Raw genomic sequence first — 18,042 nt, 5'->3', positions numbered from 1 at the left:
CATAAACCAATTCCGTGCAGTAAATCTCTTCAATTTTGTAAATAAAATCCTACTATATACAATCTTATAATTATGTGTGTATATATATATATTTTCCCTCCATAAGATTTAATATATATTATCTTTATTTAGTGGGTGGCTCAAGTACTTTGTTAAAATGAATTAAATTCACTGAACATGTTAGAGACAAGAGTCACATAAATCCTCCTTAGGCTTTTATAAGTTACAATAAAATACATATTAATCATCAATCCAAATTAATAATAAAGGGAGGTTACAAAAACATTGAATTTCAAGGACACCAAGAGATCACTGACACCAAGCTATTTCAGAAGTAATTAATTATACCACAACTCAGAGAGGCTGAGGGGTATACTTAAGCTCATCCAGTCAAGATATCACCAAGTTGATATATTACATGATGTTTATATGTGTGTATTAATATACTAATATAATTATAAATACATATGCTTATATAGGATGTATATTATACAAGTAATGAGCACAAAAGACTTATATAATATTTATTTCTTGAAATAAAATAACAAACAAAATTAACAGAGTCATAATATTCAGGCTTATCTTCAATAGTCGTTTAATAAGCACCTCCATGTACCTTATATTATGTCAGCTGTTACTGGTTCTGTGGCTTCTCTTGCTTATGAACTTTTGTGATACAGTCATATCCAATTAAAGTTAAGATTAGAAATGTGATGCATAGCCTGTTAGCAGGACTAAAACTCAAAATTAGGTTTGATGACCTAAAATCCAGCAGACTTTCCTCTAAACTAAACCAAAGCTGTTATGTTCATTTTGATTACAGTTCCTGTCCAACAAATTGATTATTTGGTGTTGAGGTTTAATCAAGGCATTGTTCCAATGGGCTAATACAATCTATATTAGACATTGCTTTCTTTACTTGGCTTCCAATAATTCATTAGAGCTAAAGGTAACAATTTAAAACATGTACATTCTAGAAGTCAAAAATAACTTTTCCTTTTAAAATCCAAAATAATAGCTCTTTTCCTGATTACACACCATCAGCTTATCAGAGTAGGCAGTGCTAGTGAAGGACAATGTAAGAAGTAATGGTAAATTTCTCTCTCATGAAGCAATGTTTGCATATAGTCCTCTGCCTCTGTTACGTTTTTCAGTTATAGGCTCTTCATTCTGCTTTGAGTTTTTATATATGATTTCTCCATTGCAAATATACATCCAACTCTGAGAAGTACTGAAAAATGAATCACACAAATATATGATCCAAGGGATTATAACGTAGCACTACTTTTTTTCCCTACTTCCCACCCTGCCCCCTAATCCATCTCAGGCTTCTGTATTTATTTTTACTCCAATACAAGCTGCTGGATAAAACTTGTCACTTACCAAGTAACCCTGGGCAAGTCACTGTAATCCTCAATGTTATCACTCCTCTCCTCAACTACAATAAGCTTCACCATGCACAGTGCACACAGTGTTCATTTGACAAGTTCCATTCCTAGTGGAATATAGTGGTAATAATGGTTGATTCTCCAACATCTATTTCAACCAGCCAGGGTATTAACCAAACACCTTGCCATGTGGTCTACAGAACAGTAGCATCAGCATCACCTGGCAGATTGTTACAAATGCAGAGTCAAGAGATCACTTTAGATATACTGTATGAAAATCTGCATTTTAACAAGATCCCTAGGTTATGCATCAAGATGTTACACGTGGAAACACACTGGGCCATCAACACTAGGTTAACGTGAGTCTTCTTTCCACTAATAGTGATATGTTTTAAAAATGGGGTGTGTGTCCATATTCTGGCCAAGGAGGTATGATAAGAATTGGTCAAGTTATTCTAAAAAGGTTCCCTCACTTCTAAGGAGACATATAAGGAAATGGATTCCCTTTGCTTTTGCTTACTGTCATGCCTAAACCTGGAAGAGCTGACTTATCACCATGAGGCAGTCCAATCTAAGGGATATGCTGACCCACTTAGGATGGCATATCAGGTAGAGAGACAGGGGAAGTTATTGATTAGATCTCTGAAATGACACCAACAATTATTACAGCCCTCTTCTCTTTGGACTTTTTGTTAAATGAAATAATACATTTGGTTTTCTATTACTTTCAGCTTGAAAGTATCCTAAAAGAAATGTGGTATAATTAAAATATGCTACACTTTACTTCAGAGTCTCTTTTCAAAGTTTGAGGAATAAAATTAACCCAGTTTCATTTCAGACTAAAAAGAGCCACACTGACAATACATGCCGAGATTATTTCAAGCCTACTGACTTGAAAATAATCAAATTACATTTATTTATATGTTTACTTCTTCATTGACTTTCCTGGGAACATAATGATATATGATTCTCTCATCTTCTTAAAATTGTAAGGCTTAGAAAGAACCTATTTTCTTATGTTTGATATTTAGGCCCCTGTTGAACAGCATCAAGAAGACTGCATATGAGTTGTCAAAATTAATTCCAAAGTAAATTTGCACAACTATGACCAAGTGAGGCTGACATGAAATTTACAATATTCCAGCCAAATTAATCCCAAGGACCTGAGAGTTCCTTACTGGAGTTTGTCTGCTCTATAAGATTTGTATGAAATTTTTTCAGTCTCACAGGATGATAAAGATATTATCATCATCACAGTCACTATTATTGAAAAAACAAAATAATTCTGTAATTCTAAGAATATGAAATAATTTTGAAGACAATTTTAAAAACATGAAAGGATTTCATAGAAAACTTTAATTTAGAAATTTCTAAAATTAAAAATACTATGTTATTATTTTGAGAGAAGCACTTATTCTTATTTATGGTCATAGAAATTATTATACTTATTTCAATAGAGTAAGTAAATAGTGTTCTAGAAAAAAATACACTGAAATGACAATAATAACTTCAAAGTACTGACTTTCTGGCAATGGAAGGATGGAAGAAGGTAAATGGTATTTGACAGAGATAGAAAGAGGCGGTGAATATTATAATTCTGAAATAAAGCAGGGTAAAAATGTGGAGATAGCAAATACTAGAATCAGAATTATTAATCAAGTGTAACAAAATGTAAAGTCAGCCATTAAACAAGAAAAGAAATTTCACCCTAAGAAGCATGGGTATCTTTGCAATGGGGAGAAAAGGTGACCAATAAGAGGAGCCACAAAGAGAAAGCACGTGTAAGTAGACAGAACCATGTCTGCTGGGGATGATACCCAGGTTCTAGCCCTGAAGCAACCGTTTGTGAACTGAATAATTTCTCATTACTTCTCAAATCTCTACCTTTTCATCTAACATTGGAGATATGTATTTGTACCTGTTTATTCAACAATGACGATGAGAATACTTTCTGAGATTACTGTGTAAAAGTATTCATAGCAAATACTGATAATCACAATTTATGAAGACGATAATCCGAACAATATCTAAGCAAATAATCTGCTTGATAAGTGTGTTAGTCTTCTGATGTGTGAACTTGCCTTTGCTACAATCTCTAGCTATTTCATTAAACACTAAACTAGGTGACCCTGTGAAGGCATTTTGTGGATGGACTTAAAATCCAAAATCTAGTAAATAAGATTATCCTAGATAATCTGAGTGGACTGGATTAAATCAGTTAAAAGGCTTTAAGACCAGAGGGGAGGCTTCTCTGAAGTAGAAGAAATTCTACTAGTGAACAACACCTTCAATCTGAGCATGCGTGTTTTAGCCTGCCCTCCCCAAGGGCTTGCCCTACAGACTACAGACTTGCTGGCCAATCTGCACAAGCACATAAACCAATTCCGTGCAGTAAATCTCTTCAATTTTGTAAATAAAATCCTACTATATACAATCTTATAATTATGTGTGTATATATATATATATTTTTTTCAATAAAATCAAATCTATCTCCTACTGGTGTTCTGCTTTACTTTCTTGAAGCCTGAGGGATAGAGATGATTTTAGGACCAGAAGTGCTTCTAGAGAATCAGATTTTTATGGATGAACTTTCTGATTTGGTTCTGATTCTGGGTTTACTGAAATTTATTTTTCAATCTGATTAGATTTAAAGGTACCTATAACCTCTCTTGCCAGTGGCAAAGAAGACACTACTAGTCCATGACATGATGTAGCAGTAGAGGCATGTAAAGTATCACTATTAGATATATTCCTAATCAAGTATCTATAGAAGGCAACGTTTTGGTAACTACGTATTTGCTACTTTAGAACATTTTAGTCAAACAAAGAAACATAATGGGATTGGCTGGTTGCTTCACACTGCACTGTAGAAAGTAGAAATGTGAAGTATATGAGTCCACAACTATAAAACCATGCAATTCACAGTGAGAGGGAAGGCAGGTGAAGCCAGAAGACAAATGCAATGAAATCATCAGATTTGAGGGATTCTGGGAAGCTGATGGGCAGTAGTGTAGTTTTTTAATCTTTCTGAACCTGTCACATAACAGATAGACTAACAAGACAATGTGGAAATAGAAGGACTAAACAAAAGCGGGAAATCCCAGAAATCCCAAAAGGCAAGCTGCCATATTTTAAAACATAACTCAAAGCAACAGAGGAGGGAAATCTGTAAAATCAGCTAAAGTTTCCTGAACCCCGCCTCATTTTAAAACTTCAGGAAAACTTATTTCACATAAAAATGAATAACTTAAAAGTATCAAGATCAAACCCACATAAAGATTTTATAAGATTAAAAGAAAATAAGGAACAGAGTATGATCCCTAGTGTCAATGAAAGTCAATCAGAAAAATATGTCCACAAACCAGATCAAAACCACAACATAATATTTCAAGATAAGCTAAAACATATTAAGGAAATGATTCATGAGATGAAACAATATTAATTTAAACAATAAAACTCAGAAATGAAATGACAATTCAGGAAAATTAGAAATTAAAGAAATATCATTTTAGAAATTATGAGTTCTCACTCATAAGTGGGAGTTGAACAATAAGAACACATGGACATAGGGAGGGGAACATCACACACTGGAGTCTGTCAGGGTGTGGGGGGCTAGGGAAAGGATAACATTAGGAGAAATACCTAATGTAGGTGACAGGTTGATGAGTGCAGCGAACCACCATGGCATGTGTATACCTATGTAACAAACCTGCATGTTCTGCACATGTACCCCAGAGCTTAAAGTCTAATTAAAAAAAAAAAAAAAAAAAAAAAAAGAAATCATGAGTAACTACAGTAAACTCAACAGATGATTCCTGAAGAATGACAAAAGCGCAAAAAGGAGTACTTTTTAATGTTTAGAATAAGGAGAATAAAAATATTTGAAAGTGATCAATGATGATAGGTAAAGATCAAACACAGAGAAAACAGAAGTCTCTACAGGATCAAGGGAACAGATAAAGTACTAAAAATTATAATTTTAAAAAAAACTTCTAAAATTTAAAAAAAGTGTATAAACTACATAAAGAAAATACCACATACATGATGATAGTAACTCAGAGTGACTTACTGTGATACATATTCTGATAAGATTAATTAGAAACAAAAATTATTTGCATATCTAGAAGAAAGAGGTACAGACAGCCACCATGGCTTTATGGTGACTGACTGTACCTATTTTGTCTGTAAAAGAAAATGAAGTAACATTATTTAAGTTACTTAAAAAAAATCAATGAAAGATTTTATATACTGCAAAATCGACTTAAGAATCAAGGGCACAAAAAAACTATTATCAACCTCTAAGAACTCAGGGAATATTATTCCCATGAGCAGTTCCTAAGGAATTTGAAATACAGAAGAGGTGTCTCTGACGTTCAGAATTACTAGATACGACAGGTGGACTAATATTGAATATTAAAAACATAGTTACATTTAGAAGTAAGACTAAATAAGAGCTAAGTAGAAGAGAGTATATTATCCATGCAATAGCTATATGCTGACAATGGAGCTTTAGTACAAGTTTCAAAATAATATGAAATAAAAACCAATGTATAATTATGATATATTCTAAATCCATCTTCCCTTGTGTCACTGACAACCAAGAATATCAGTGTGGAAATAAAATGTATTTGAAAAGTTGTAATAGGATAAACATTCAGTAGAAAACTTTAGGCTTCAACTTGAAATATCCCTATGAACTCATTAGGTATTTTATCGTTAAATATATGTGTATATATTTTTTAGCTCTATTCACTGAAAAGATCTAGAAATGAGTATCCCTCAGAACCCACATCATGATCTTGAAATATGATTTCTTACTAAACCTAAACAGGGCATCACTGAAAAATGACTGATCCCACATCCAGAGGAATATTTGAAACATCTCACAGTACCAGGTACCAAGGAAGCTCTCAAAGCCTACAATAATCATATCAAAAAGAATCAGGAGCAAATTTGGAGAGGTGCCCACTAAGCAAAGATGGGACAATTTAAGATTTAATAGAAATAATAATTGCAACAAATTAAACTCCATTAAATATGTTTAAATCCATGAGTTTATAATGATATTAAAAGAAAAAAATAAGTCATATTTGCAGGATAACAGGAAACCAACTCATACTAAAAACTAGTAAATATAGCAAAGATTGGAGAATGTATTTACCCTTTCCTTAATGAATTGTGTTACTGGGTAACCAAATAGTAGATCAAGAGGAGTATGTATCTTTTCAGCAACTAAACAAATAGAAAAGAAATAAACAGGCCGGGCGCGGTGGCTCAAGCCTGTAGTCCCAGCACTTTGGGAGGCCGAGACGGGCGGATCACGAGGTCAGGAGATCGAGACCATCCTGGCTAAAACGGTGAAACTCCGTCTCTACTAAAAAAATACAAAAAACTAGCCGGGCGAGGTGGCGGGTGCCTGTAGCCCCAGATACTCTGGAGGCTGAGGCTGGAGAATGGCGTAAACCCGGGAGGCGGAGCTTGCAGTGAGCTGAGATCCGGCCTCTGCACTCCAGCCCAGGAGATAGAGCAAGACTCCATCTCAAAAAAAAAAAAAAAGAAGAAATAAACAACAAAAACAGATAAACTATCACAATTTTCTACCCCCAGGAATAAATATGGGTATTAATCATCAGAGACTGCCAAGATCACAAAAAGAAAGATGACACATTTTGTTCCTCCTGTTATTATACCAAGCACCACCTATGACATTGCCAAAGGATCAAACTTGACCCTGGATCTGGCTGCCAATATGCAGGAAATAGAGAGGAAAGAGGGACATGTGGAACTGAAGAGGGCATTAGTATGCAATCAGCAAAATGTGGACAGAGGAAGCTAGAAGTCAAACATCTTAGGCTCAACAGATAAATTGTGAGGAAAGGAATAAAGGACAAACCTACAGATTAAAAGCCACTTAAAAAGATGTCTATTTTTAAAAATTGATAAGACTATGGTGTCTAGGGATGCATACATAACTGCAAAAAAACCTCCAAGGGTTAAAATTCATGAGAGTGGTTATTTGTAGAGGCAGAGAGACAGCTCTGTTATGCCTGGCACAGAGCACATGGAAGGTGCCTCTGGGATGGCTGGCAAGCTCTCTTTCTTGTCCTGTGTGATGTTTACCCGATAGTGAGTCATAATAGTTTTTATTTTTGTGTGGTTTTCTATACCTCTGTTTTATTTTACAATAAAATAATTTTGTAAATTTTAGATCTTTCCAGCAGACTACTTTTCATAAAGAAGAAACCAGACCTGCCAATGCTCCAGGTTGTAATATTGATCCCAGGAGCTCAACGGGAACGTTATAAAGTGGTAGACATGACACACCTAGAAACACACTGAAGGGGCAGTTCTACAAACAGTAGGAGAGCACATTGTTCCTGCACAGAAAGAGAAGTAAATTATTTCTAGATATCGATAAAAAGCAATCCTTGAACTTCCATGACTGCCAGGCTTGTATAGTCCTGTTCCGAGAATAGATAAGGAAGGTAAAGAATAGTATACACATTATTCATTTATGATCAATTATGAATTGATAAATCTGTAGACATTAAATTTAGAGTTTGTAAATTATTAAAGAAGGAAAAGAAAGCTTTATATCTGCAAGGCATTGATCTCTTTATGGTAGAAAGCCACACAAAATCAACCAAAATGACCTCAGGCGTATTTAATAATTCTAAAAAATAAACATGATTAAACATTCTGATGCTCATCATTACATATCCAAAATGCCAGAAAGTAGAAGGAAAACCTTATAATCCATGATATGAGATCGGTGACTTTATCTCAAGACCTATAAGCAGAATTCTTTATATAAAGCTATGCAGAAAGAAGATAATGCCGTGAATTAGAATATACCAATGGCCCAAGGAAAAGCAGGACCGCCAAGAGTGTTGGCCCTTAGCTACCAAAGAGAACATGGTCTCTTAAGTGGATCAGAATTAATTGTAAACCAATATATGCACGGCAAAATCACTACTGCTTAAACAAAAGATAAGCAGAGAAAATTAGAATTAAATAGCAAGTTAGTACTCATCTGTCAGCTAAGGTTTAGACCAGGTGACAAGAAACTAGGAAAGCACAAGGGACATGGTTTGCACTCCTCACACTCCTGTCTTGTGAGCCAGAAGTTAGAGAAGCAGCCAAGGCTGAAGGCACCAACAGTTTTCCCATAGACTAATTCTCCTCAGTGACGTCTGGGCCACTCAGAGGTTTAAGTTGGTCACAAGCTTCAAATTGTCTTGGTAAATTTTTATTAAAGCTAGAAAGAGTCAAAAGGAATTGAAATGTCTCCTCATTTTTCACTCCTACTGAGGATCACTTACATGAAATTATAAAGGTAGAAAAAGGTAAAAAGTAAAACAATGGTTCTAACAGACAAAAGAGCTCCAAAAATAGAAACGAAGAAAACAAACTTATTGACTATCTTTTAAAAATAAACTCTGAGAAAATGTACAAAGCTGTCTTTACTATTTCACTCTCACATCTTCCCAAATTCTATAAAATTGTGCAAACCAGGCCCCAAACCATTTTGTTTCTTGATTTGTCCTCCCCTTTCCTACTCATGATTTTCCAGTTCCACTGAAACTGTCCAGAATCAGGCCCTCATTCCCTGACGACTGTACCAAGAACAGAAGCCTCTTCCTCTTCCAGCAGTCTCCAGCACGGTCTATAACTTCTCCATAAACTCTGCTTAGCTCCACTCCTCATGGTGAACCTTCCACTTCAGTAAGATCCTTCTCCTTCGGTTTCTATCCCACCTGCCCACACATACATACGGTGTGCTTTCTGCCTTCTGAATCTGCAGTAGTAACCACGCCCACCTTTGCTTATTCAAGTCTTATGTACACTTCAAAGTTTCAATCAAGTCTTCTCTAATGATTTCACCAAACACTCCAGTCTGCATTGCTCATGCTCATCTCTGAAATAGTACAGTCCTTAGATTCTATACAGACTTCCCATATGCAGTTATAGAATCACGTGTTAGGGCCAAAAGTATCTTAAAAAGTAGCCTCAGGCTTGCATGTCTTCTACATCTCTAGCATGTGCTTATCCAGATTATGCTTGGATACTTGGACTAATTGTAATTTTACTACCTCCTAGAGCAGCTCATTGTAGCTTTCAACAGCCCTACAATTACAAAGTTCTCCCTTATAAGCAGCTTATAGCTCTCACCATAAGCTTCAAAACATGTCATTATTATACTTTAGGATCTATAAAGAGCAAATTAAATCCATTTGTATATTCCTTACATTACAAGGTGGTAAGTCACTTACGTAGTCTTCTACAAATCTCAAGATATATTTGTGCCATGTGCCTTTAGCAATTCTGACATCATTCTTCAAGTTTACTTACTCTTTTTGTAATTATATGCTACCTTTTGTTATTTTAATATTGTAGAAGTGTGTCAGTCATTATTAAAGTCTTTTACCTAGAAAATGTCAGAACTTTGACCATGTCCAGACATTAGAGCAACTTTTACTGTATTGCATTGCATTGTTTTTTCTTTATGCATGTTACCTAGCGTGAGCTGATCACATATTATGTATTTCATCAAGGTGATTTTAAAAACCTCCTCTCAAATTAGTTTCCAAAGAATTTCTCACTGTAAACTGCAGTTCCTAAGCATGCAGTAATTTCTTCAGGAAGCTTACCTTCATTATAATAAATGGAAAATTATCAATTTTTTTCCTAAAATACATAGTGTCAGGATAGTAAAATCTCTTGCAGAAATTAAATATGCTACAAACATCTAGGCCTGCCAAATGGCAATATAAATAAGCACAGAAAAATACTACAGCACGGGGGCATCAGAAAGAGCACTGTGAGCCATAACTACTTGGCCTCTGAAAGAGTGTAGTGCTATGTTGTCATCAGCTAAAGTCTTTGTGCTTCCCAATTAACTCAGTTGTTTAGAAATCATGCTTTAGATTCCCACTACTATGTCGTGATGTTTGCATGGAGTATAGGAACAAGGCTTCGGCGTTTCCCTGAACAGGTAACACACTATGTAGTCAGAAGTTTTAGACCAACCACTTTCACTGCTCTTTCACTGACAACGGTTGGTACCATAGGGGGTCAGCCTCTCTCTGGTTGTTTTTGAGAGCAATTTGCATCTCATTTTACTGATTTCACTCTCCAATTAGTACTCTCAAGCCATTGCTTAAATTATGTGTTGCTCCATAAGGAATGACATTTCCTTTGGCTGAGCAACTAGCTGTATCATACTATTCTAGCAATGATGAGCCTCACCAAGGGTGAAGCGGCGGCTGACTCTCCTGTTTTGGCAGGCCCACGGAGGAGGCACAGTGCCAGCACCTGCAGCGATTACTGACAGATTGGCCCAATTGCCACAGCTTTGATGGCAATCTGCATAGGATTACCAATCACACATTAAACAGCCTCTTTTCAGTTCACCAAAACAAATGGTGCCACCAAATCTACCCACACAATTCCCTACTTTCAATAACTCCACTGTTGAATTTCTCTGTCCAATTCAATGATGCATGCCTGCCAAGTGCTGTAATGATGGATGGGGTCATTAGTATTTTAGTTTCTACACTGAACCTGAAGCCAAAGCATGTGGTCTGACAGATGTTGCAGCAATAGGCTCTATTTGATTTACCTTGTAGGTGTCTACTTATACTGGACCTTCATGACAGAATACTAATACAAAACTTTCAGTCCAAACCCAGTTACAACCCTTTCATATCCTCAAGTTATAAGGTGTTCTTAAAGCAGAAACTCAGAACATGTTTATTTCAAGTTAGACTAATGATTACAAATTACCATTGAACCTAATCAAATCACTTGAAATAGACAAGATGGACAAAAACGCAAGTAATGCCTGTAGGCTATTACCATCTATGGCTTGATTAGCACTGCCAGTAAGTTTGTTATTTGATAAAATGTGTCACTTATTCACTTTTTTCTCATTTGTGTCTTAATCAGGTAAAAATTATATATATATATATATATATATAGAGAGAGAGAGAGAGAGAGAGAGAGTAAATTGGACAGATCTTAATCTTTGACAAATGTATGGCTTGATTAGCACTGCCAGTAAGTTTGTTATTTGATAAAATGTGTCACTTATTCACTTTGTTCTCATTTGTGTCTTAATCAGGTAAAAATTATATATATATATATATATATAGAGAGAGAGAGAGAGAGAGAGAGAGAGTAAATTGGACAGATCTTAATCTTTGACAAATGTATGTACACTCATAGACCAAGACCCCAGTCAATATATATGACATTAACATTACCCTAGAGAATTTCCCCCTGCCCACATCCAATCAATCCTTAGTCCCCACAGGCAACAGGTGTTCTGATTTCTATCACTACAGGTTAGTTTTGTTTCTTCTGAAACTTCATGTAAATGAAATCATAAAGTATATAAGCTTTTCGTGTCTATCCTCTTTCCAAAATCTCAATGCTGAGATCCATTCACGCTGTTGCATTATCAGCAGTTCATTCTTTTATTGCTAAGCAGTATTTCATTGTTTGAATGAGACACAAATTGTCTATTATCCTGTTCATGGACATTTAGGTTTTTTCTAATTATCAGTTATTATTAATAAAGCTGTTATAGGCTTCTTTGTACAAGTCTTTTGGTGGGCACATGTCTTAATTTCTCTTGGGTAAATACTTAGGTATGGAACTGCTATACTATATGTTCATTTGTTGCCTATATATTTGCTTTTTCCTACAATCAGTTTATCCAGTGTTCATAATAGTAAGAGTTACAATCTAATGTTCAGTAGCACCATAGGGTGACTATAGTAAACAATTTATCATATATTTCAAAATAACTTAAAGAGTGGAATTGGACTGTTCTTAACACAAAGAAATAATAAATACTTGAGGTTATAGATACCCCAGTTACCCTAATTGGATCATTACACATTGTATGCTTGTTCCAAAAATATAACATGTACCCCATAAATATGTACAAGTATGTACTGATAATTTGATATTAAAAATTTAAAAAATAATTAAAAAATATTAAAAATATTCATATATTGAAATAGTTGAATATTTTTGAAAAGTTTTGAATTTTAAATATATTCAATAAATATTGAAAATAATTCAAAAATAAATTCAAATTTTAAAAATAACCAACATTTCTAGCCTATAAAAGTGTACAACCTAATTTTTATTTTTCCTGTAAGAAAATTATTTGACACGTCTCAGGAATATAACCAGATGCTTTTATTATTTCATTCCAGTGTAAATTATATGTTATAATTTCACTTTTGATTTTGTTTCCCATAAGTAGAGCTTTATCATAGCTTCAAGTTATGAATCACAAATTCTGTATCATTGAAAGTTTCTCAGGAATACAGAAATTCTTCCTTATCCAAGGTCGCACTTTGGGCAGTTGCAGTTACCTTCTGTCAATCACAGTCTGAAATATTAAATGAAAAATTCCAGAAATAAACCATTCATAGGTTTTAAATTGCACTCCACTCTGAGTAGCGTGATGAAATCTTGTGCCTTCCCTCATTTGTTAGTCATTGACATTGCGTGTTTCTGACATCCCAACCATCAAAATCATCATGGCTCAATGATCCAGGATAGCCCCAAGCAAACCTCCTTCTGACATATTGACAGAAGGCCAATAGTAGCCTAATGCTACATCACACTGCCTACGTCATTCACCTCACTTATTCTCATTATGTGAGTTATTTTATCATTTTACTTCATCCTAAGAAGGGTGAGTAAAGTACAAAGATAGATGCTGAGAGAGATCACATTCATATAACTTTACAGTATATCGTTATAATTGCTTTATTTTATTATTGTTGTTATGTGTCTAATTTATTAATTAAACTTGATCATAGGTATGTATATGTAGGAAAAAAAACAGTATATGTGGGGTTTGGTACTATGTGTGGTTTCAGGCATCCATTGGGCTTTTTGGAATGTATCCCTCAAGGACAGGAGAGCACTACTATAAAATTAAAATGGCTTAGTTCTACAACTTACAAGATTTGAAAAATGTCTGTTCATGTGGAAAAATTTACAAATCATTAACCAAAACATATTATGTTTACATCAAGAATACATGCTACTTCACTGAGCTCTCAATTGAAAAATAATCTGGAAATTCTCTAAGGGTGACTAAAGACTTTATTCTAAATTTCTTTTAGTGCATAAATGTACTGAATAACATACTTTTAAAAACTACGTTCCAGAAAACCTCATGATTTCACCATATTTTTAGTCTACTGACACTCAGACTTATAAAAACATTTGATGTTGTTTTATGTATCATTACTTCATTTAGCATGTACAAGAAGGTTGATCTGGTTTATGTAGTTTGTCATGGTTTCCTACATATCTACAAATACAGAAAACCTACTTCAAATACTCTATAATTGTATAATCCAATTCTTACAAGAAAGATCATTTCCTATAGACATTTTCAGAACCACCATAATGTGCATTATGAAATTATCCTGGATTAATTCAGGTCACTCATCGTTTGCATTTTTCCCTACATTTTTCAATTTACTCAATTTATATATCATTTTAGACAACAATGACTGATATATTAATTATAACCCAGAAGGAATACACAAGTAAGATAAATTATTCAGTTTTTCCATAATAAATTATTTTAAATATCAAATATGATCAAGTATTACATTCTGTACACCTTTCACAGAGTTATAGTGTATCATTTTTCCTTTTAAATAGAAAATTGGTTGTTTTTCTAGTCTTTGTTACTTTAGCCCATATTTAGACAACATTTTGCCAATTGAAACTCAATACTACATAATGTAAGTTATTTGGAGGACATACAAAGTTGATTGCCATTTGGTATTTTACCTGACCATGGCAGGTATAACAACTGCTGTATTATTCCATTACTTCTGTGATGTAATGACCTTCCATTACTTCTGCAATGACCTTTCATTGAGCGCTTCAAGTACATTCATTCTCAGTACTAGCAGCAGATATTTTGAGCATTTGTTCTCACAATGATACTTAATTTAAGGTACCATTTTTTCCCCATGCAAAACGAATAACAAGACTTTTTCATTCTTCCACACAAAAAGGTTATCAAGGCCATGTTTCAAGCCACCAAAAATAACCTAAACACCTAGTTTAGCATCTTACAGCTGGAAAGGATTTTAGTGTCTGTTCAGAATCTCCTTTTATAAATAAGCAAATTGAGTCCCAGAACACATAAATGAAATCTCTAAGGCCACTGCAATTAACAGGGTTAAAAGGTTTAGGAGGGTTAGAGTTAAAGTTAGAATTAAGAACTGGGCTTCCTGAACTCTAGGTTGTTATTCTACATGAAATGAAAATAATCTGACATCTGTTTGCATGAGTTAGCTGGTAGATTCACTTTGGAACCAGAATTCTTCCTGCTTTATTATGTTTTTTTACATTCAGCAAAAGGTGGGCAAGTTTTTTAAGTCACTGCCACCTTCTAATTGATTGATATGTAATGATCAATCTTATCTGGTTCATTTTCACATAATTTCATAGTAAAAGTTCTTATTTTAATTTGAAAACACCCTAAGATAGATTTCAATATTTCTTGTACATTGAGAAGAGTGATGTAAAAGAATAAGTTAAGGTAATTGATGTGGTATAACTGGAAAGGTAAAATAGCTTTTGAATAAATTAAGATGAATATGCACACTACTGAAGAATGAGGCAATGCTCATGTCAAAGTGGAAGAGAAATACACAAATTCACCATTCTGTAGCAGACACCAAAAAAAAAAAAAAAAAAAAGAGAGGTGAGGAGGTGAAGTAGGGGAGAAAGCAACATAGAGGTCTCATAGAATATTTTATCTCTCATCTTTGTTAGAAAAAATGGCAGGAGGAAAATTTTTTTAAACCATCATGAAATGGACTATCTACAAAATAGAAAGCAAACAAACAAACAAACAAAAAAGGAGCAGTATTTGGACTACCACCCACTCAGACCAGCAGGGTCCAGAAAGTCTTTGTTGCCACAAGGCAGCTGGTGACTGAGGATACAAAACCCTTTTTATTTCAATGTCACATTAAATCCTGAGGCATAAAACCAAGGGCAGACCTACAGAGCCTCTAGTCTCCAAGAAAAGACCATATAGCTCACAACTAAAGCTAAATGCCAGCTAATGTTCCCATCTAAATGAAAAAATCACTAGCAAAACATATATCTAAAATCATTCTTAAACTATTATTTAGGCATAGAGAGAGAAATAAGAAAACTGACTTGACAATTAGTTGATAAGACAGGTTGCACATCATATAATACGCTTTCCAGGAAAAATTATCCTATTTTTCAGTCTCTGTAGGAGAAATTACCATAATCACAGAAAAAAAGGACCCTCATTTCCTTTTCATATTTGGACACAAAATATGGTATCCTGATATCTGAAAATCAAATGAGTTATAAAAGTAATAATAATTAGATTACTATGAAGTACACCTGTTGTAACCTCCAATTGGAATGCTGTAAGACCTTGATGAAATAACACACATACAACACCCAGCACAGTATCAGACACTATAACGTATTATTTCAATATTCATTTATTATAACCTTCATTAAAACCACCCGCAAACTAATAATTATCCCCAACACTACCTTCACCTATCTAAAGGATGTAGTAAAATAAATCATGATGTCTATGTTAAAGAAACTAAGCTCATTTTATCAGGATTTTTTTTTGGTTTCTATTGGCATTCCCACGAATTTAAAATTCACAACTAATTAAATCACTTTCCTCATTCTGATGCAGAGAACCTAAAAAATAATAATAGAGGTGCTCAGAGAATATTATTACTTACATATCATCTAGCTTCAAATATTTAGCTCAATAGCCATCTCTTTTAGGCCCAGTTTCCTGGCTTTAGAGCTGCGCTCAGCTCTTTCCAGCCCCCAGCACTCTAGCACTGACAGGTAGACTTTCTATAAATTCCCTGAAGGCAAGGCATATTTCTTAGTCTCTAGTTCTCTCTGATTCTTTTAAATCTGCTTATATGCACCATTTACAGTTCCCCCAACATGTATGTTAAATCATAATTAAACACAAATATATTAAGGACTTAATATGTGCAAGGCAAATGTCTTCACCTCAGATCTGGTATTAACCTTCAAACTCAAAAATTTAATTGGCTCTCTTCCAATTCATAGTTCCTGAAATATTCCCAAGGGTTTCTTAAAATACTTTAAAAAATTTATCAGAGTATGACAGTTCCTACTTAACTCTTGTAAATTCGGTTTTAAAAATATTATTAAATAAGAAAATATCTCATTCTTATTCATATTTCAAATGGATCTAGAGTTTTTTTTGCAGTTCGAATATAACAGAGAATTATGTTTCAGTAGATACTAACAAAAATACTTATTATTTTCCTGTGTATTTTATTTCAGAAAGGGAAACCTCTAATATGAATTAAACTCATGCAGACAGCCTGTCCCACCACATGCGTGCACGCGCACGCGCACACACTCAAAAGGATGAGACCACAAAACAGTCCTGTTGTAATTTTTTTAAAACATAAAGTATACTCTTTAGCTCAGCTGCCAACTTGGCCTTACCTGGAGCCATAACTTGTTATGCACAGCATCTCTCCCTGTGGCAATGCACTGAAACGTAGCGTTTTGCCCTGCATTCACCTCTACATCCCCGAGACGGAGGAAATGAGGAGATTTATCTGTGAAGGGAGGAAAAAAAAATGTATTTGTTTTCACATGAAGAAAACATGCCATGTTACTTTTCTGCAGCTGAAAATTATCGCTAGTGTTTTTACCTTTGGTCAAGACTAACATCAGAAAGAAGAAAACTGAGGGGCTTTTTTGTGCCAGAAGACACCATTTCCTCTGTGACTCTCATGGTTCTCTTTTTCTCAGGAGCTCTGTTACTTACTGTCCATAATTGCTGGAGTATTGTTCTCTACAGAGTGAGCACTCAACAACTGCTACTGAACTGCTGCCATGGCATGTTGCATATGGATGGTAATAAAACAGTTACAAGCTTACAAGTCAAAGCAACCAAAAGAGATCAAATTGACATGAAATCAGAGCCTAATATAAAGATATAATGAAAACATATAATGATTTCTAAACTACTGACAGTTACACGGCCATTGAACTTATTAGGCTACATTTTAAGCAGTTAGATCTTTATTAAAAAAAAAATAATCAGTAGTTATAACCCTCCAGCATTTCAAAGAACAAGGGAATATTTTTTGTCTCTTGCAAATAGAAACTGGTAAGTTTATTCCTGTTCCATTATAACCATAGTATATGAATCCAAAATAAATACCCATACTAGACTAACAAAAATCATGACTGCAGTCAAAATATAAGTGAGATTTATGACTATCAAGTATTCTCTGAAACTACCTTTTAAAACTGAAGCCTTATCCATGTTTCCCATTGAAAGGAAATTTATATAAACAGCAAAAGCTAATGCTCATGAGTAAAAAGAAAAGCTCATGGAGGACCATATCACCCTAAAACTGCTGTTGTGCTCAATTCACAATTTTCTACATACTTATGAAAGCCTTTCCTTAACACCTATCATTCAAAAAGTGAAAAATGAACAGTAGATAAAAACACAGTTCTCTTAAACTACAGATTGAAAGAACTTAGTAAACCCACCTGGACTCTAAGTGAGATGATTTTGTTCTCTTTT

General features: G+C 34.3%; 1 protein-coding gene across 1 annotated transcript in view; it reads right to left on the bottom strand.

The window, feature by feature from the left end:
• PTPRK (protein tyrosine phosphatase, receptor type, K) overlaps positions 1-18,042 on the bottom strand; it is a 587,115-nt gene that overhangs the window by 274,297 nt on the left and 294,776 nt on the right. Inside the window, exon 5 of the mRNA XM_011951661.1 lies at positions 16,944-17,059. Coding sequence (XP_011807051.1) covers positions 16,944-17,059 — 116 coding nt within the window. The remainder of the gene's footprint in view (positions 1-16,943; positions 17,060-18,042) is intronic.

This window comes from Colobus angolensis, unplaced genomic scaffold, assembly GCF_000951035.1.
Source record: "Colobus angolensis palliatus isolate OR3802 unplaced genomic scaffold, Cang.pa_1.0 Scaffold322, whole genome shotgun sequence".
NCBI classification, from domain to species: Eukaryota; Metazoa; Chordata; class Mammalia; order Primates; family Cercopithecidae; genus Colobus; species Colobus angolensis.
This window is presented reverse-complemented; position numbering and strand designations above follow the sequence as displayed.